The sequence below is a fragment of the Macaca fascicularis genome, chromosome 16, assembly GCF_037993035.2.
Source record: "Macaca fascicularis isolate 582-1 chromosome 16, T2T-MFA8v1.1".
NCBI lineage: Eukaryota > Metazoa > Chordata > Mammalia > Primates > Cercopithecidae > Macaca > Macaca fascicularis.
In genome coordinates this window covers 82,988,851-83,009,075 of record NC_088390.1, presented here as the reverse complement: position 1 = coordinate 83,009,075, position 20,225 = coordinate 82,988,851, and the positions used below count along the sequence as shown (strand labels likewise).

At 51.2% G+C, this 20,225-nt stretch overlaps 1 protein-coding gene and 2 long non-coding RNA genes across 19 annotated transcripts in view; 1 reads left to right on the top strand and 2 right to left on the bottom strand.

Moving 5' to 3' along the window:
* Nucleotides 1-602, bottom strand: part of LOC101925788 (uncharacterized) — a 110,774-nt gene extending 110,172 nt beyond the window's left edge. For all 11 annotated transcript variants that reach the window (XR_012426205.1, XR_010582025.2, XR_010582027.2 and 8 more), the window contains exon 1: nt 511-602. This is a non-coding gene — a long non-coding RNA (uncharacterized lncRNA). The remainder of the gene's footprint in view (nt 1-510) is intronic.
* Nucleotides 603-684: 82 nt separating this feature from the next.
* On the top strand, nt 685-7,048 carry LOC135967777 (uncharacterized). Its single transcript, XR_012426212.1, has 3 exons — nt 685-746; nt 1,517-1,611; nt 6,527-7,048. It is a non-coding gene; the product is annotated as an uncharacterized lncRNA (long non-coding RNA).
* Nucleotides 5,089-18,585, bottom strand: PRCD (photoreceptor disc component). Of its 7 annotated transcripts, none has more exons than XM_005585069.4 (5): nt 18,410-18,585; nt 18,052-18,120; nt 15,989-16,069; nt 15,499-15,591; nt 5,089-5,567 (listed from the first exon to the last, which is right to left on the bottom strand). In XM_005585069.4, the coding sequence occupies exons 1-3, from the start codon at nt 18,481-18,483 to the stop codon at nt 16,048-16,050; spliced, it is 165 nt and encodes a 54-aa protein (XP_005585126.1). In that variant the 5' UTR covers nt 18,484-18,585; the 3' UTR covers nt 5,089-5,567; nt 15,499-15,591; nt 15,989-16,047. The 7 variants fall into 7 exon arrangements, with proteins under 7 accessions (XP_005585126.1, XP_045232547.1, XP_065388111.1 ...); XM_045376612.2 differs by having other exon boundaries at nt 15,993-16,069; XM_065532039.1 differs by lacking the exon at nt 15,989-16,069.
* Nucleotides 18,586-20,225: the final 1,640 nt, after the last annotated feature.

Genomic DNA, 20,225 nt, shown 5'->3' with positions numbered 1-20,225 from the left:
ACTACGGCTTTCCAGAAGAAGTTTACAATCCTATTGATTCCCATCTGTAAAGTTAAATATAAACTACCGATCGGGGCCGTCCTCAAGGCACTCCAAGTGGAATCACGTCTTCACACGTTAACACTCCTGATGCTGAATTAAGAACCACCATCGTCAGAGTTTGCCCGTGCGCGGGCACCGAAGACCCCCGGGCGTGGGCACCGAAGACCCCCGGGCGTGCACGCTCAGCACACGCGCGCCGGAGGCGCACGGGGCTGCCCAGGTTGTCAGGCCCCCCTCCCCCGCAGAAGCCGGCCCTATGACGCCTAGGACGGGCTTGAGCTCTCTCCCTTCACGTAACACTTTCTCGCCGTTTGGAAAGCATTTTCTCATCCAGTACTTCTAACCCTCCTAATCACCCTACCAGAGAGAAACGAGCTTATCGTCACCACTTCGTCTCTGAGGAAGAGAGGCCAAGTGTGTTAGTGTCGTGTCAAGGAAGACCCCGTTTTCCCACTCAGGCAGCCTTACCATCATCACTAAAGGCCTGAAGCTGCTCGCCGTGCTCAACACCAACGCCAGTAGCCATGTCTTCCAGCCACGCTGCCGACCTCGAAAAGAACGCGAGACCGCGCCTGCGCACAAGTCTTCTCGGCAAGCTCTCTCCGCAACTCTCGCGATGTTGAGAAAGGGCTGATGGGAAATGTAGTTCAAAACTGCAGTCACTGGGGGCTGGCCGCGTCCTCAGCGCGACCCTGGAGCTGGGGGTAAGATGGTGGCCGCCACCAGGGGCAGTGGAGGGTCGGAGTGGGAAACCAGGCCTATAAAGAACCACGGCTGTCAGAATACGAAGCTGGAGGTTCACTTCTGCCAGAAAGTCATTGAGCATCAGCACCGGTTGTCCCTGGTCGAGACTGGGGAAGCACAGAAAGTTCGAGGGGCCAGGGACGGATGAGGAAACCGGGGCTTGGCCGAATATCTTTTTTAATTGCTCTGCGGATTATATTTGGGGGAGGATAGGGGCATTTGGAGTGGTTCGCTGGGTTAGTGAAGAGGAGAGATTCCAAGGGAATCGTTCAACCTCCCGCTCAGGTGTTTTTAAGATTGGGGTGAGGCCGGTGAGGCCGAGGCGCGGGCGGCAGGGGGCGCTCGAGAGCGACGGGGTTCCGCCTCCGCGGCTGCCCGAGGGTCCGGGCCGAGTGTGCTTTTCTTTCCGAGAAGAGAAAAAAAGGCAAGTGTCACGAGTTGAATTACGAAAAGAACGGAGAATGATGTAACACCCACTGCTCTTCTGGGTGTTATTTTTGAGGCAACCACTTTGGCTTCATTTTTTTTTTTTTGGTTTCTGGGTTTTCTTGGTTTGTTTTTGAGACGGGGTTTCACCCTGGCACGCAGGCTGGAGTGCAGTGGTGCAATCATAACTTATTGCAGCCTCGACGTCCCGGGCTCAAGTGATCCTCCTGCCTCAGCCTCCTCCCAAGTGGCCAGGGTGACAGGCGAGCACCACCACGCCCAGCTGATTATTTTTATTTTGCAGAGATGAGGTCTCACTGTGTTGCCCGGGTTGGTCTCAAACTCCTGGCCTCAAGCAACCCTCCTGTTTTGGCCTCCCAAAGTGCTGGGATTACAAAGGTGAGCCACTGCGCCCGGTCTGGCTTCATTTTTGAAATAAAAATAAGGCAAAAATGACAACAATCAGGGCCAGAATTTGCACCTATTTGAAAGCTAGTTTAAATTTGCAAGACCAAGAGCCTTTTCTCCATTCCAGTCTCCCCGTTCTCATCCACCCATTAACAGTGATCTCTGTGGCCTTCGGTGTGGATTATATTGTCCTGCAGATGGTAACATGTTGCAGATACTTATTTTCAAATTACCACATTTGTTTATGTTTACCTCCTTTCATTTGATTGTCAACTCTTCAAGGGCTTTTTATTTTAATTTTTTTATTATTATTATTTTTTGAGATGGAGTTTCGCTCTTGTTGCCCAGGCTGGAATGCAATGGCGCGATCTCGGCTCACCACAACCTCCGCCTCCCAAGTTCAAGTGATTCTCCTGCTTCAGCCTCCCGAGTAGCTGGGATTACAGGCATGCGCCACCACGCCCAGCTAATTTTGTATTTTTAGTAGAGACGGGGTTTCTCCATGTCAGGCTGGTCTCAAACTCCCGACCTCAGGTGATCCACCCGCCTCGGCCTCCCAAAGTGCTGGGATTACAGGTGTGAGCCACCACGCCCAGCCTCTTTTTTTTTTCCTTTTTAATTTCTTAACAGTGCAGGGTTTGGTGTTTACCTGCTATGCTAACAGTAAGTCTTCACAAATAATCATTAATTCATTCAGCAGTAATTCTGGCCATTGGGTTTCTCTACCTTACCCTTGAAGACACATCATTTTGTGTAATACTGAAAGGAAGAATGTGTTCTGTCCCTGCAAACATAGTTCCTTTCCTTTGAGACTTGCAGTGGGAATTCTAAGTGTGAATTTTCCAAAAGCTGCTAGCGGGCTGGTGACCTGCTGTAGACAAAATAGTAATGAGAGCTAATACTTCATAGCACTTACCAGGTGCCACTCCTTACATTGATTTCTGTACATGTATGAACTCGTTTAATCCTCACAATGCAGTGAAGTACTACTGTCAGAGGCGCTGGAAACAGAGAACTCCATCTTGAATAGGAGCTGGGTGAAATGAAGCTGAGACTTACTGGGCTGTATTCCCGGACAGTTAAGGCATTCTAAGTCACAGGATGAGATAGGAGGTTGGCACGAGATACAGGTCATAAAGACCTTGCTGATAAAACAGGTTGCAGTAAAGAAGTCCGCCAAACCAAAACCACAATGGCAGTAAGAGTGACCTCTGGTCGTCCTCACTGCTACACTCCCACTAGCGCCATGACAGTTTACAAATGCCATGGCAACCTTATGAAGTTACCCTATATGGTCTAAAAATGGGAGGCATAAATAATCCACCCCTTGTTTAGGATATAATCAAGAAATAACCATAAAAAATGGGAAACCAGTAGCCCTCAGGGCTGCTCTGTGGAGTAGCCTTTTTGTTTGTTTGTTTGAGACAGAGTCTCGCTCTGTCACCCAGGCTGCAGTGGTGCTGTAACCTCCGCCTCCCGGGTTCAAGCCATTCTCCTGCTTCAGCCTCCCAAGTAGCTGGATTACAGGTGCACGCCACCATGCCTGGCTAATTTTTGTATTTTTAGTAGTGATAGGGTTTCACCATGTTGGCCAGGCTGGTGTTGAATTCCTGACCTCAAGTGATCTGCCTGCCTCAGCCTCCCAAAGTGCTAGGATTACAGGCCTGAGCCACCATGCCCGGCCAAGTAGCCATTCTTTTATTCCTTTACTTTTCTAATAAACTTGCTTTCACTTTATAGACTCACCCCAAATTCTTTCTTGCTCAAGATCCAAGAACCCTCTTTTGGGACCTGGATCAGGACTCCTCTCTGGTAACACTATCACTGTTCCCATTTTACGGATAAGGAAACAGTAGCACTGGGAAATTCGGTAACTTGCCCAAATTCACATAACCAGTAATGGCAGGGTCAGACTTTGCTCCCAGCCTGTAGAATCCATGCTTTTTCCACTAATGAATAAGGTGACCTTATGTATAAGGACTTTTGTTTTGGGGGAGGAAGGGAGAAGGAAGAAGATTTTCATGTGTTTGTAGGGGTAGTTGGGGACAAAATCAGAAATGAGGTTGAAAGGAGGAACAGTGGGCACCTGCTCTGCCATTTGAGCCACTTCATGGCAGGAAGAGTGAGGATGGGAGGCTGCAGAGCTGATGTGTGGAAGATGGAGGCTCCGGGCTCTAGCAGGGCTATATTGGGCCTGGATGCCACCCAGTGTATAGTGAGGGCCATTCTTTATAGCTCCTCACTCCTCGCTCCGCCGCAGGCCACCAAGTCGCCTTCACACCTGACTGGACACTGCTTCCCCAACGGCAGCTTCATGGCAGATAGGGATGCCAGGGCAGCTGGGCAGTGGCCAAGAGGCTGGAGTGAAATACAATGAGAGGCCTTGTGCCTCAGCACATGTAAAGTACACTGTGTAGCCAACCCAGAAATAACTGGGGAGACTTCAGAGAATGTATCAGAATTCCTGAATGAGCCGGCAAGGGCTCAGAGCTGTTGAGACTGAAATGTGGATGTTACTGTGATCTCATTTGCACTCGTTGCTGGTGAGAGCTAGGACATTTGAGTTTTACCTACCGTGGAATTATTATGCAGCCATTATAGCAGGCTAGTGCAGACCTCTATTTATTGACATGGAAAGAGTCACAGTCTAGTGACCCTTTTTTTTTTTTTTTTTTGAGACGGAGTCTCGCTCTGTCACCCAGGCTGGAGTGCGGTGGCCGGACCTCTGCTCACTGCAAGCTCCGCCTCCTGGGTTTACGCCATTCTCCTGCCTCAGCCTCCCGAGTAGCTGGGACTACAGGCGCTCGCCACCTCGCCCGGCTAGTTTTTTGTATTTTTTTTTTAGTAGAGACGGGGTTTCACCGTGTTAGCCAGGATGGTCTCGATCTCCTGACCTCGTGATCCGCCCGTCTCGGCCTCCCAAAGTGCTGGGATTACAGGCTTGAGCCACCGCGCCCGGCCTCTAGTGACCCTTTACAAACAGGAAGGCAGAAGTCCCCAGCGCTTTTCAGGGACCCAGGCTCTGAGTACAAAGGGAGAATTCAGTCAACTGGCCTATTGTGTTGGGGTGGTCACTGACGGGGTTTAAGACATGGTATCTGAAACCCACAGTAATAGAAAACAGTCTTTGGGCTGGTCGCAGTGGCTCACGCCTATAATCCCAACACTTTGGTTGGCCAAGGCAGGAGGATCGCTTGAGCCCAGGAGTTCAAGACCAGCCTGAGCAACATGGGGAGACCTCCATCTCTATAAATAAAAAATTAAAAATGAAAAACAGCCAGGTGTGGTGGCACATGCCTGTGGCCCGAGCTGGATGGGAGGCTGAGGTGGGAGGATTGCTGGGGCCCGTGAGATTGAGGCTGTGCAGTGAGCCATGATTGCATCACTGCCCTCCAGCCTGGGTGACAGAGCAAGATCTTGTCTCAAAAAAATAAATACATAAAAATAAAGAAAACAGTCTTTAGAATATTGAGGTTAATTTCTCTACCCAGAAAGCAATCTTTAATTGTATTAATAAGAACACAAAAGAAGGTAGGTAGTATCCCAAGCAGCTGACTGCTTACATTTGGAACGGTGGCAGCAGCGGCATCACAGGAAGCACATCTGTATGTCAGGCACTGTTAGCGGCCAGTCTCTTCCTCCATCTGATGAACCTAGGCTCTGTTCAGCTGCTGGGCAAGGGTCTGCTTCAGCAGGGGCAAGCCCCTCCCTAGCCCCCAGGGGCAAATCTTCATTCATCTGTACCAGACATGGTCAGTCTATTCCCTTCGCTGGAAATTGTTTTGGGAAAGGGTCTCCGATGCAATTCTGGCCAAGTTTGGGAAAGTTTTCCTGCTTTTAAAAACAACAGCCTTTTTTCTGGCTTTGGGACACTGTGAAGAAGTGATGCTGGGCCTGCTGGAGCCATCTTGCATCTGCAAGGCTTCCATTAAGTAGGAGCTGAAGGACTGCGATGGCAGAGTAGAGAGAAGAAAGAACATGAGTCCTCAGTGATGCTGCTGACCTGCAGAAGCCGCCAGTCCCGACACCCCTGAACTTCAGACCTCTTGTTTTGATTCAGAGACACATTTGTACATTTCATATATATATATATACACACACACACACACACACACATACATATATATACACACATATACATATATGGGTTTTTTTTCTTTTTTTGAGACAGAGCTTTGCTCTTGTCACCCAGGCTGGAATGCAGTGGCATGATCTCGGCTCACTGCAACCTCCCTCCACGTCCTGGGTTCTTGTGATTCTCCTACCTCAGCCTCCCAAGTAGCTGGAATTACAGGCATGCACCACCACGCCCAGCTAATTTTCGTATTTTTAACAGAGACAGCATTTCACCATCCTGGCCAGGCTAGTCTTGAACTCCTGACCTCAGGTAACTCGCCCACCTCAGCCTCCCGAAGTGCTGGGATCACAAACATGAGCCACCACAGCCGGTTGCATTTTCACGTTCTTAAATGCAGATGTGTCTTGCAAGCAATGGCATCTCAGTTTGAGTGAATTACAAAATGTGAGATTTTAGGCCGGGCACAGTGGCTCACGCCTGTAATCCCAGCACTTTGGGAGGCCGAGGCAGGCGGATCACGAGGTCAGGAGATCGAGACCATCCTAAAATGCAAAAAAAATTGGCCGGGTGTGGTGGGGGGTGCCTGTAGTCCCGGCTACTCTGGAGGCTGAGGCAGGAGAATGGCTTGAACTCGGGAGGCGGAGCTTGCAATGAGCGGAGATCGCACCACTGCACTCTAGCCTGGGTGACAGAGCGAGACTCCATCTCAAAAAAAAAAAAAAAAAAAGTGAGATTTAAAAAAGAAATCTTATTAAGTCATTTTAAGTTGGGTGTTCTATTTCAGTCAAATCATCCTAAATGATATCTTTTAAAAATAATTCTTCCCAGAAGAATGGATCATGGCAGAATACAGAAAATGAGCTGATGTGTGCAAGCGTCCTTTCTGAAGTAACAACAGCTATGTGTATATGAAATGTTTACTCTGTGGTAGGTACTCTGGAAGCACCTTTTATTCACTGTCTCATCTGATTCTCATGACAGCCCTGTCATTATCACCGCTCCCCCCTCTTCCCATTTCGCAGCTGAGGAAGTCAAGGTGCAGAAAGGTTAAAGGAATTCATAAGTGAAGCACTGAGATCTGAACTCAAACAATCCAGCTAAAAACTCATGGTCTCAGCCACCATGCTGTGTTGCCTTAAAAAATTACACTATGACAGTGGAACGTTTTTGCTTAACTCCAGAGACTTTAATTCACCCACCTAGAAAACCTGTCATGAAAACATAGAGGATTTTTTTCCTGAGAGTTCTTAGGACCATGAAACAGTGTTGCAAATCCTGTTCAGAAATCTGGGACCATGCAGATGACCAGGCAGATGGAAGAAAAGTAAAAATATAAAAATAAAAAACAAAACCTGGGATCAATGCTTTCAAGTTTCACCTAGCTTTAACTTTCTGGAGGAGGAGAAATACGACACAGACCCTATGCATTGAGAATAGATGGCGTTGGAGTTGTGGATTGTCTGTGCTTGCCAAACAGCATCCAGGAAGAAAAGCAATGCATTTGACTTCCCTGCTTGGCAGAGCCACTGCCTCTAGAGTATTACTCAAAAACTGATTTTTTTAAAATAAAAATAAATGAATTTGTAGACGATATAATGTTCCATGGATCTCTTCTGTTATTTCCTGGGCATGTCTCTACATGCCCAGAAACCTTGCCTTCTCACAGCTGTTGCATAACCTTTGCTTGTGGTGGTGTTTGTTCCTGTTGCCTTGAAAGTCCCTTCGCTGCATTCTCTTCTCTGCTCAGCAAATTCCAGCTTCTACTTAAATACCTCCTCTGCGAAGTTTTGACTGAGATGCTGCAACAATTCCCGAGCTGTTTCCTCGTGGCACCTTCCTGGTGGCAGGTGGATTAGCACATTGTCTGCAACCCAGGACGACCTGGAGGAAAGTCCCAGCTCTACTGATTCTAACTGAGTAACCTTGGCAAAAGTCACCTCACTTCTCTCTGAGTCTTATTTTCTCATCTGTAAAATGAGGAGGAGGTCCTCATCATCCAAACATCACGGGACTTCGTTAGGTCAGTGCTTCGGAGCACTTAGCACAGCGCCTGGCACAAGGTAAGCACTTGATAAATGGGAGTTCGTGTTATTTCAGCATACTTTGAATACTCATCCCACTGTTTTATGATGATTTGTTTGCATGTCTGGCTTTTCTGCTAGATGATGAGTAAAACAAGCATCAATCTTCATTCTTGTTTTGTTTCTAACTCTAAATCATCTTTATTCTGGTGTAACTTACATACAATACAGTATAACCATTCACAATGTATGGTTCATTAGTCCAATAAGTGTATAGACCCATGTAACCACAATCCCAGTTAAGATTTAGAACATTTTTGTCACCTCAAAAGCACCTTCTTAGGTGGGGTGCAGCACTTCGGGAGGCCGAGGCCGGTGGATCACCTGAGGTCAGGAGTCCGAGACCAGCCTGGCCAACGTGGTGAAACCCCATCTCTACTAAAAATACAAAAAATTAGCCAGGCATGGTGGTGGGCACCTGTAATCCCAGCTACTTAGGAGGCTGAGGCAGGAGAATTGCTTGAACCCAGGAGGTGAGGTTGCAGTGAGCCAAGATTGCACCATTGCACTCCAGCTTAGGTGACAAGAGCAAAACTCCGTCTCAAAAACAACAACAACAACAACAAAAACCTTCTAGGCCGTGCACGGCGGTTCATGCCTGTAATCCTAGCACTTTGGGAGGCCGAGGCAGGCGGATCACTTGAGGTCAGGAGTTCAAGACCAGCCTGGCCAATATGATGAAACCCTGTCTCAACTAAAAATACAAAAATTAGCTGGGCGTGATGGTGCATGCCAATAATCCCTGCTACTGAGGAGGTGAAGGTTGTAGTGAGTTGAGATTGCACCACTGCACTCCAGCCTGGTTGACAAAGTAAGACTCCGTCTTACTTTGCAGTCAACAAAACAAAACTTCTTACCCTTGCAGTCAACCCCCACGATATCTAACCCCAGCCCCAGTCAACCACTGATGCCTTCTGTCACTAACAGTCGGGTTCTGCCTGTCCTAGAATTCCATGCACATGTCATCATCACACAGTAGCTGCTCTTTTGTGTCTGGCTTCTCTCAGTTTACCCATGTCGTTGGCATCAGCAGTTCATTTCCTTTTCATTGCTAAGGATTATTCTATCTTAATATATCTCAGTGTGTTTATTCCCATGTTGAGGAATATTTGCATTGTTTCCAGTTTGTAGCTATTACTAATAAAGCTGCCATGAACATCTTTGCAGTCTTTTTTGTGGATGTAAGTTTTCATTCCTCTGGGATATCTTTATAAGAAACCGCCATGCTGGTTTCCCAAGTGGTTGTAACACTTCACCAGTCCCCAGCCGTGTATGACAGGGTCACATCTTGGACAGTACTTACTATGGTCAGCCTTCAGCTTTAACCATTCTGGTGGGCAGGTAGTGGTATATCATTGGGCTTTTGATTTGCATGTGAAACATCTTTCTTTCCCAAAGTGCTGGTATTACAGGCGTGAGCCACCGCCCCCAGCCGCATGTTGAACATCTTTCTATGTATTTTAGCTGTATGTATATTTTTTGTTGTAGTGTCTATTAAAACCTTTGCCCATTTTTTATTGGGCTGTCTTATTATCGAATTGTAAAAGTGCTTTATGTATTGCGGATACTAGTCCTTTCTCAGATTTTTGTTTGGCAAATATTTATTCCCGGTGTTTCCAAGAGCAGAGGTTTAATTTTGACAAAGTCCAGTGTATTAATTTTCTTTTCTGGTTAGTGCTTTTTGTATCCTGTTGAAAGGACCTTTCTTTCTCCATTGGATTACCTTTGCTGCATCTGTTTTTGGATTCCATTGATCTGTGTGTATATCCTTACGAATCTCACACTGTCTTGACCTCTGATTCTGTCTCCTCCTCACCTTAGCAAAGCCACTGTGGTCCACTTGGTTTCCCCTCCCCAGGGCACAGTCAGGGAACTGTCTCCAGGCAGAAGCTGAGGCAGTCATGGGGTCACTGTCCTGTGTGCTGCCTGTTGTCAAGTGTCTGTTTCTTATATCTTGCCCAGTTTTCTGGTTGTTTGTGGCAGGTCTTCATCCGTTTCTGGATCCACAGTCCCTGGCACACAGCACCTCCAGACACAGTTCATTATAGTCACTTTCGATTGGGAAAGTCAGTGGGGCTCCCAGAGAGCTTCTGGTCCATCCCCTTCATTTTACTAAACAGCTCTTTTCCTGAGGAGATCATTAGTCCTTTATATCTTCACTCCAGCCCACCTGGGCTTGACAAGTATTTATCAAATGAGGAAACCGAGGTCTGGAGAACAAAAGGTCACAGGGATAGGCAGGGTTGGGCTGGCAGAACTAGGCCACCTAGGCTGGGGCCTTCCTATAGGACCAGCTGGCAGGGCAGGGTCTGTCTCTCCTCGAGTGTCACTCCTGACACCTGACACAGGGTTTGCACATTGCAGGTTCCCAGGACACACTTGTTAAATAAATGACCAAATTAACACATTTATTTCTTTTAATGCTGAGTTCAAATGGCTTCTGCCTCTGCATATGATATTGTGTGTATGTTTGTGTATGTGTATGTTTCTGTGTGTGTCTGTGTGCATATGTATGTGTGTTTATGTGTATCTGTGTATATGTGTGTGTGTGTATCTGTATGTTATGTGTCTATATGTGTATATGTCTGTATGTGTGTGTCTGTGCATATGGGTGTATGTCTGTATGTGTATGTGTGAATGTGTGTGTGTGTATGCATGTGTATCTGTGATTGTGTGTGTCTGTGTCTGTGTGTGTGTGTATGTGTGTATGTGTATGTGTGTGAATGTATATGTGTATGTCTGTGTATGTGTGAATGTGTGTTTGTGAATGTGTGTGTATGTGTGTGTGAATGTGTATGTGTATGCATATGTCTATGTGTGAACATGTGTGTTATGTGTGTCTGTATGTCTGTGTGTATGTGTATGTATGTAAATGTATATGTGTCTGTGTATGTGCGAATGTGTCTGTGTGTGTGAATGTGTGTGTGAATGTGTATGTGTATGTATATGTCTATGTGTGAATGTGTTATGTGTGTCTGTGTATGTCTGTATGTGTATGTGTGTGGATATATATATGTGTATGTCTGTGTATGTGTGTGTGAATGTGTGTGTGTGTGTATGTGTCTGTGTATGTATGTGTATGTTTGTATATGTGTATGTCTGTGCACGCGTGTGTGTGTGAATGTATGTGTTTCTGTGTATCAATGTGTTTGTATGTGTGAATGTATGTGTCTCTGTGTGTGAATGTGTGTGTATGTGTGAATGTGTGTGTGTGTGTTCACATAGGGATAGGATTGGCCTCTCCTACCCAGGCTCACAGGCTGAGTCTGTTAGTAAATTTTTAAAAATTTTCTCAGCCCCCCACTACAGTCGTAATCCCCACTAGGGGGCACATGTGTCCCACAGAGAGGGTCTGTGCTCCTTAGGCACAAGGACTGGCTGCCAGCTGTCAGCGGATCCCCCTCAAACCACCTCCTCGGTCTCCATGCCCTGCACCCTCCCCCTGCAAAAACAAATCAAAACAGCCTTCCTCACCAGGCTCCCGTCTCCAGCTGGGCTGCTAGCTACCGTCCTGTCCTCTCCCCAGGGCCTGCCCCTGGCTGAAGGAGGCAACAGAGTGGCAGTGGCAGTGGCAGTGGCAGTGACTATGGGTGATGACCTCGCTGTCTGTCATCCCTGCCAGGGGCCACCACGTCCTCCCTGTGGAAGACTGGGGGATCCTAAAGGGGCAGCTGTCCTCTCCCCCTCACCTGGCAGGCAAGAACCAGCCTCTCAGGGCCCAGAGTCTGGTCTGCCCTTGAATGTGAGTTTCTGAAGACAGAACAGTGGTGATGACCCTGGCCAACACCAGCCCACCTGCAAAGGCAGGGCAGGCAGGCCCACAGCTCCATTCCTTGTGCCTTGTAGACAGGTCACAACCAGAATTTCCTCACGGCCCCCACCTCGAGACTCGGCCCCCTCTATCCCAAGCTTTCGCATCAAATTTCCCAGGCTCAGGTCCTGGCTTCGCTGCCAGCTATGAGTGACCTTAAGCAAGTTCGGTGAACCTCATTTTCCTTATTGGATAAACGATAACCATTCCTGCCGCATAAATGAAACAGTGCGTAAAATACAGCAGCTGGCACAGTGCCTAGCACATAGTAAGCGCCCAATGCATGTTAGTGGTTATTAATCATACGGTTAGTATCTTCATTATATTAACATAAGCTTCCGTGCGAACCACTTTGATGTTCTTCTGAGGTTCACAAAGAAGCATTATCTTCTTCTAGCTCTAGGTCTTGGGCTTCTTCCCAACAGCAGAGGGGCTACGGGAGCCTGAGGAACCAGCAGGGTTCGCTCTCTTGCCATCATGCCTGTCTCAAAGCGGGCACCGTGCCCTACCCATCTAGTCTCGGCCCAGCACCTCTGCTGTTTGCCCTTGCCCAGGACTGTCTGTGCACCCCCACACACACACACAACCAGACACACACAACCATACACACACACACACACAACCGCACACTTGGAGTGGGTGGGTACTCCCCAGGGTGACAGTGGACAGCCACAGCTGTGGTGGCTACTTCCCTCACCCCCACCATACCCCCGCCACCTCATTAGTTCCCTGGTCATGCTCCAGTCTCCAGGAGAGACTGGCAGCCACCCTGAGCCTCAGTCGCAGGAGCAGCACCTCCCTGCTCCTGGCTGCTGCCCTCAGCCGCCCTGCAGCTCCAAGCAGCCTTTCCCTGTCACTCAGTCTCCCCCAGCAGAGAGATTAGCATTCACACGGAGGAAGGCACCACAGCAGGGCAGCGCCTCCCATCTTGTCAAGGAGCTAAGGTTCATTCCGGAAGCAGAGCCAGCTGGGAGCGGCGGTGTCCAGGTCAAGGCCCCACTGGAGGTTGGGACACGGTTCTGGGCACAGAGAGGTAGAGGTGGTCTTCTCCAGTACAGGCTTAGAGGGGGCTTCCCCACCCCAGCAATGCCACCCTCTGCCATCCTCTAGTCTGTTGCAGAACTACTGGTCACCCAGCTCTGTGTATGTGGAGAGACAGCAGGAAGGACCACAGAGTGAGGATGTGAGGAACTCTAGCCATCCTGAATCTACCACTGTTCAGTAATTTACAGTTCAAACTGGATTGTGCCAGCTCACATATATGGGACACTTACCCAACGTGCTAAACATCTTCCATGCATTATCTAATCAACCCTTACAACAACTCTAAGACACAGATACCAGTAGGATCTGCATCCTACAGCTAAAGAAACTGAGGCACAGAGGTGTTCAGAAACCCAGGCCACAGAGGTAGGATGTCCTGGTGGAACAAGGTTCACACCCAGGAGCTCTGACTCTGGACACCTTGCTCTCGGACTCTGTTATTTCACAGTAGCCAGCACCCTGGACCAGAAGGGACCCCACCCTTTGCCTCAGCTCTCCCTCTGTAGTTGCCCTTTATTTGCCCTCTCCCAAGCCGCTGAGCACGCCTGCTCCCATTCCCAAGCAACGGCTCTTTGCAAGGAAAGGAAGGAAAAAGGACTCAGCCAAAGGACTCAGCCTCCGTGGGGACAGTGTCGTAGTCAGGATTTAAGCAATTCCCCCATTTGGAGGTCCACCCTTGCCCTGAGCTTCACACTAACCCCTGTGATGGGAGCCAGTGGGCCGAGGAAGGGGCACCCAGGTCCCAGGAGCCTTCTGTGGGGAGCTCTAGGCTGAGAGAGGCAACTTTCTGCAGCAGAAGCTGCAAATGTACAGATTGCGCAGAGCCCAGGGGTGGGAGAGGCCCCGGGAATAAGAGGCGAGCGTGGGCTGGGTGTGCGGGGAAGGTGTAAACACAATCTGCTCCCACCAAAGCCAGCCTGCTCCCTGGGGGAGACAGCCCCCCCACCCAGCCCACATGGCACCCCAGCTGCCCAGGCAACCTCCAAGCCCAGGTAACTACAGCCCCTCTGGCCGCCAGCAGCCCCTTCCTCCCTCTTTCCCGCCCTTCATCTGGATGGGATCCCTGGAGCAGCCACCGCCTCCGGTGCAGGTTCTTGGAACAGGGCTGTGGAGGGGCGCTGCCCTGGGGAGGTGCATCTGGGCCATAAGCCAGCTCCATGACCTTGGCCTGACAATTCCTCACACCAGTGGAAGGAGATGGGCAACTTGGAAATGGCAGCAAGGATGAGGTGACAGGAACATGGCAAATAGATTAGAGAATAAATGCAGATAGGATCGGGGAACACAGACGGGGTCCCAGGAACAGTGCCCTCTGGCTCTCAGCCTGACAGGCCTGTCACCGGGAAGGCCGATGCCTCCAAAGAGAGGGACAGGCTGACAGGAGCTGAGACAGACGGTCACAGGCTCACGGCCTGGGTCAGGCTGGCGCTGTGGCTTTGCCTCTGCAGGCTCCTTCCCTAGTGTGACTTTCCCCCTGCCTCCTGCCTGCCCTACTTTGAGAGGCTCCCACAGAACTGCCTTCGCACACATCCCAGCCAGGCTCCCCGAGGTACCAGCAGCCCCTCCCCAGCGGGGTACACCTCCTCCCCCACCCTGAGCACCTCCCCAGCGGTTCCCTCTCCTCTGTGGCATCCCTCACCCTTTCCCTTCCCTCCCTTCAGAGGCGGAGCGGCGGCTGAGGTGCTGCTGTCTAGAGAACTCCATCTCCTACTGCCTGGAAGTCAAGGGCAAGGGCCAGCCAGGCAGAGACAACACCACTGGGCTGGGAGGGGGCTGGCTGGGGAGGAGAGACGTGTGTGCACAGAGGCACGGGGGGCTTTTGAAGACTAATAGCTGTGAGATGTCTGGAGCAGCTGCCTACAGGGTCTGCGCCTGGATCTGGGAGCAGAAGCGGAAATCTGCTTTTATCTCTGCTCAGGATCGCGCAGGATTGGAAAAAGAAATGGCAGAGCAGCTGGGGGCAAAGAAGGCAGCCGCCGGGACTGAGCATCAGCAAATTGACAAAAACAAGTGTCAGGGTTTTTCCTTCCCACACGCTACTGCCCGTTTGGAACACATGCGCTCGCGCACATACAGAAAACACATTCGGAGGACAAGCTGTCAGTTGCTCCCATCCAGCTGCAGGCAGACATGTCACAGATCCAACTGGCATTTCTTATTGATAATTTCAGCAGAGCAGCCAGTGACAGGATGAGCTCTGGGAACTGGGGAAAGGCAAATGACACAGAAGCAAGTGCGGCTGTGGCAAACTGACACCAGCACCTCGGACCACAAGCGGAGGCTTAACAGAATAGCTCCTGGGCTGACAGGCAGTCAGCCAGGCCAGCAAACCACCCCCAACCCGTGCAAACTGTGTTGGGTTCCAGGGGGAGGCCGCCTGCCATGGTGGGTAGGAGCGTGGGCCCTGCAGCTCCAGTGTGAGCCTGGGAGCCTCCACTTCCTAGCTAGGTGACGTTGGGCAAATTATTTAACCTCTCTCTGTGTTTTCCCATTTAGAAATTGTGGATAATAACATTACCAGGCTCTGTGGGTGACTGAGGATTAAATTACAGAATGAATGGAAGCCCTTGCTTAGTAAACGTGAGCTATCAGCTGTCCCTTGCTCCTGGGGTCTCCTCACTCCTTATTTATTCCTACCTCTTGCCTGGGCTGCTGGCTGCCCCGGAATCAGCCTGGTGGACCCAGCAAGTCCCTCACCCTAGGTTTTCTCAGGCTTAGCAGTCCCTCAAAGAAGCCTCAGGAGCTCAGAGGGAAGGAAGCCCGTAACAGAACAGTGAGCACGTCTGCTCTTTCTGCCAGGCCCAGCCAGGTCCTGCTCAGGAGCCCATACCCAGGGCCTGGGGGAAGGCGAGACTGGCATCTACCTTCTCTAGTGCTGCTTCCCCCCATTCTCCCTCTTGCTGCTGCTCCGGCTCCCACAGCATCCTCCTGGGCTAGGGGACGAACCAGGACCTGAGCTGAAACAGAAAACCGAACAGATCAGCACTTCTCCCACACCTGGGGATGAGACTTGCATTTCAGAGTGGATGTCCCAGAACACCGCCTCTCCCTTGGACGCCCTCTGACACTGCCCTCATGCCCCAGCACGACCACTTTGCCATCCCCAAGCCTAGAAAGTATGGTCAAACCACACCTGGTTCTCTTCAAACTAACCCTTGCCCCATTGCCTGGAACACAACAGGCTCAAGGTAGCAGCCAAAGGCACGAGTCCATCTGCCTACTTTGAACCTCCGTCAGTGACCAAAAGAGCTGAACACTGCCTGCTATCCTCCCACATGGCCGGGCCTTGCCTATTTCTTCCTGCCTGTCCCCAGCCTTGCCCTCTGCCCTCCCCAGCTCCCAGCCCTGCCCTACCTGCCTGGGCCAGCTGATCCCAGTCTCTGGGCCTGAGCCCCACCTGCAGAGGTGAGGGCTTACTTCAGAGGTTCTTTCTCCCTAAACAGAGGAAAGCACTGGGTCAGGATTGAAGGGCACGACCTTCCCATGTTTCTGACTCTCCTATTCCTCCTCCTCCCATCCCTATCAATTCACCCCAATATTCAGGGGCAGGACCACCTAAGGAATCAGTTGGCATTTAGGACAGTGTGACTGGAGAGTAGAAATGTCACCCCCACCGCCAGCCCTCCACGGCAGCCACCATCAGCAGGTGGTTCCTCGATGTCAGACCAATTTTTCCAGTTAACTGGGTCCCAGGGAGTTAATAGGCAACTGCTTCCTTCCGGCTAAGTCACGCCAGGCCTGGCCTGGCCAGATGGTCCTCAGATTTGGCCTTTTCTCTCCTGCCAGGAGGTCCAGGTCCATTTCATGTAGAAGAGACCCTGCCTGGAAGTCAGGGGCCTGAACGTCCCGCATTAACCACAAATGAGATAGATGATCGGGAGCAAGCCACCTAAATCTCCCTGTCCCTCCGTTTCCACAACCATTAACCAAAGATTAAAACCACATGTCCTGCCAATCCTCTGGGGTCACTGAGCCTTCCAAGTGAGTTAATATATAAGAAACCTCTGGAGAAAACTAAAGCACAGGTCCCGAGCATGAAACAAGACAGCTGCTAGCATTTATGGAGCAATCACTCTGCACCCTCACCAAAACCTGGCAACCACTCTGTTATTAATCCTAGTTTACATATAAATAAACCGATTGTTTTTGTAAATGTCCCCCATAGTCTTTCCATTAGTAAGAGGGAAGCCAGGATTTAAATTATCCCTGCCCAACTCCAGATCTGGGCTCAATAGCGTGGACCACTTAGCATTTGAGGGCCTCCTATCAGGGGAGGCCCAGGGGTGGTCATTTTAGCTGATTTAACTAATGATATCAATCAGGCTCTATTATGATGATCCCAGCTGGCCTATCGAGTTGAGGTGTCACAAAAATGCCGCCGTTTCCTGTACAGGCCCAGGGCTTCCCATTGGGCCTTCTGATCATCAGAATCTCAGGACTCAGAATCCCAGGACTCAGATGACAGGAGACAGAAAGACTGAAGTTCTCTCGATTGCCAGTTTCCGCATATCAAAGGGCCACATTGCTGGCAGGTCCCCACTCAGACATGGATGGTCACAGTACCCGCCACCTGAGTCCTCCCTGTGTGGAGACACCCTCCTACCAGTGGGCCCTGACCCAAAGATGTCATCGGATCTTTTTTACTCTTTGTTTCACTGGGAGCAAAAAAGTCACTCTTCAGACAGGTCTCCCATGCTAGGTGAGTCCATAGGCACAGAAGGAACCGTTCATGCACTGGAACGTCATAAAGATTTGCTGATTTTTTCCAGTGTTTCGTTGGGATAGGCACCCCTATCATCAAACGACACTGGGCACCCAGGGAAGGAAAAGTCTGGAAGTTCCCCCAACTTCACCCCCTAAAGACCACATGGCTCCAGCCTAGGGAAGAGTTAACTTTCTGGCCACTGGAGACAGCGTCCTGCCCGCAGGGGCTACCCAGCCAATGGCACTCAATGCTGATGATGTCATGCTCCTCCCGCGCCTTCTATTGGGGACTGGACAGCGAATCCTGCTGGAGGCTCAGGCAGCGGAGCCGAGGCGGGGCGGGGGCAGAGGAGGAGGAGGGGGAAGGGCAAGGAAAGGCGAGCAAAGCCACACAGAGCTACTCCTGCCTCATCCCTCCCTCCACTTCCCTGTGCCTTCCGACCGAAGGTGCCCCGGGGGACCGCCCCTTACTGGAGATAGAAAAACAGCGGCTTTGGTCCAGAGGAGCGGGCTGAGGGCTCCCATTCCCAATCGCAGAAAACAGACATCCAGCCTGCCCACCAGGTGGACAGGGAGCAGGGTGCCTAGGGCAAGGGCCAGGATAGGGTGCACGCACAGGCGGGCAGACAGGCACACACGTGCACCCCCAGGCGTGCACAGCCGCAGCTTCCTTGGCAGCACCCTCCCTCCCCCAGCCCAGACTCCTGCCTTACCTGCCTGAGGACTGAGGGTCTGCGTCCACGCTGCTGCCCCTAGCTGCCCCATCCACGTCGCTGGGCTCTCTGTGGGAGCAAGAGTAGGCAGGAAGAGCTGTGGCTGTGCCCAGTCCCTCCCTGTCCCTCCACAGGTCCCGGCCGTATTGGGCTATGGGACTGGAGGCTGCAACTAGAGCCTTTGAAGCTGTAAGTTCCCCTGCTCTGAGACTGAGCTCTCAAGGGTTCCTCAAAATGCCCTCCCAGCCCCCTTGAAGGTCCAGGCAGCGTCTGCCCACCTTCAGCTTGGTGGCAGCCCAGCCCCATGGTTCCCCCCAACCACCACCAACCGCCAGCCATAGCCCGGTCAGTTTCTCACGGTTGGACTCGGTTGGCAAATCGGCGGCGCCAGAGCATGGCCAGGGTGCTGAGCAGGAAAAGGGTGGTGCACATGGCGCAGCTGCCCCATCCCCTCCCAGACCAAGTCTGCAGAAGGCCACAGGCGAGGGGCCAAAATGGCCCCAGCCAGCTCTCCGGAGCCACTGCCGTCTGTCCTGCGGTTCCTGCTGGGGATGGATTAGGAGGCTCAAGCTGATTAGTGGGTCAGCGGCCGCGACCTTGTGAGGACTGATTAAGCTCGCTGGGCCCAGGTTCTCCCCTCCAGCGGTAGGGTCAAGGCGTGGAGTGTGGCATTGAGCACGTATTCGGAGTGTCGATCTGATGAGACTGGGCCTTGCTTGCAAGGAGCTGCCAGTCTAGACAAATGTGCTGTGAAGTACAATGACTGCAGTAGAGTGACCCAGGAGTTATTCAAGGCGCCTACAGGGCACTTTCAGAGTTGCAGGCATCAGGGCAAGGGCCTAAAGAGGAGCAAGGGCATCTGAATTTGCAGTGCGCAAGGCAGAGGAGCCCTCAGACAGAAGATGCTGCCGAAGCTACTGACATGAAAGCATGGAGCATCTGCCAGTAACTGCAAGGTGAGTGGAGGTGAAGCAATGATGTCACCGTGGAAGCATCAGGAGAGGAGGAAGAAAGGGGAGGGATATTCGAGAATGAAGCCAGAGAGATAGGGGAGACTCAACAGTGAAGGGCTGGCAGTTTTACCCTCTGGACAATCCTCTCCAAACTTTGCTGATTACACACCCTCTTCAGTAAAAGGCAGGATTCAAGTGTGCATTCACAAAATAGATAGGGGCAGCCACTTACAAATTATAGGCTAGACTACTATACAGATTCATTCCTACACCATACGACTACATTACATTTGCAAAGGATGAGATATAAAATTTCTCCTATTTTCTTTCCACATCCCAAGGGGACCTGTTGGGCAGCCACTTGGTCACACCAACTTTGGGAAACTGTTGGGTGTGTATGTGGAGCATGGAGCCAGCCATGGCCATGCTGAGACATGGGTCTGGGAGTGATGTAAGAATCTGAACCCACCCACTCCCCTCCACCCCCTCCAAGACCCCCCAGGAGGCATTAGATTTTCCTTCCCTCAGCAAGGGGGAAGCAGTGTCAGAGGCACTGCCCCAAGGTCCCCCAGGCACCTGAACCCTGAGCTCCCAGGAAGGGCCCAGGCTGCAACTGAGGCTGGCCAGGGTGAGTTCTCCTTGCCTCCCCCGGACCTTAAAGTCAGATTTTAAGAATAAATACACGAACCATAGCGAAAGCGCAGAGCCAACCCTTAGCAATGCTCGGGCAATGGGACATCAAGTCTTGAGCGAGGACAAGGGTCACCGGGAGCCTGAGTGACATCTCTTCCTGACACTGCCAGGTCCTGTCTGGCCTCAGGCTGTCCCCAGGACTGAGCAGCCGCTGCAGGGCAGCCACCATGGGATTCTCCCCCACCTCTGGCCCAATCTCACACTGCCCTGGACAGGGCCCACCAAGAGGAAGGATTTGCTTCCCCTAGGCCCAGAATGGGGCCTTTGGTGCTGGCTGAGGTGTCCCCAGCGGCCTGCGGCTTCCTCAAGACTTTTCGACCGCCAGGTCCTTCTGCCCTATCCGGTGCCTCTCCGGACTTCCTCCGCCACCAGCTGGGCCAGAATTCAGGGCAGCGCCTGGTTCTTGCCTGTCCGTGTCATTCATAAGCCACGGGGGACTTCTGGCCGCCGCCGCCGCGTGCGTGCACCAAGGGCATGGCGGTGCTGGGGGGTAGGAAAGGGGGAGCAGGCCTCTGGCGCCCGAGGTCG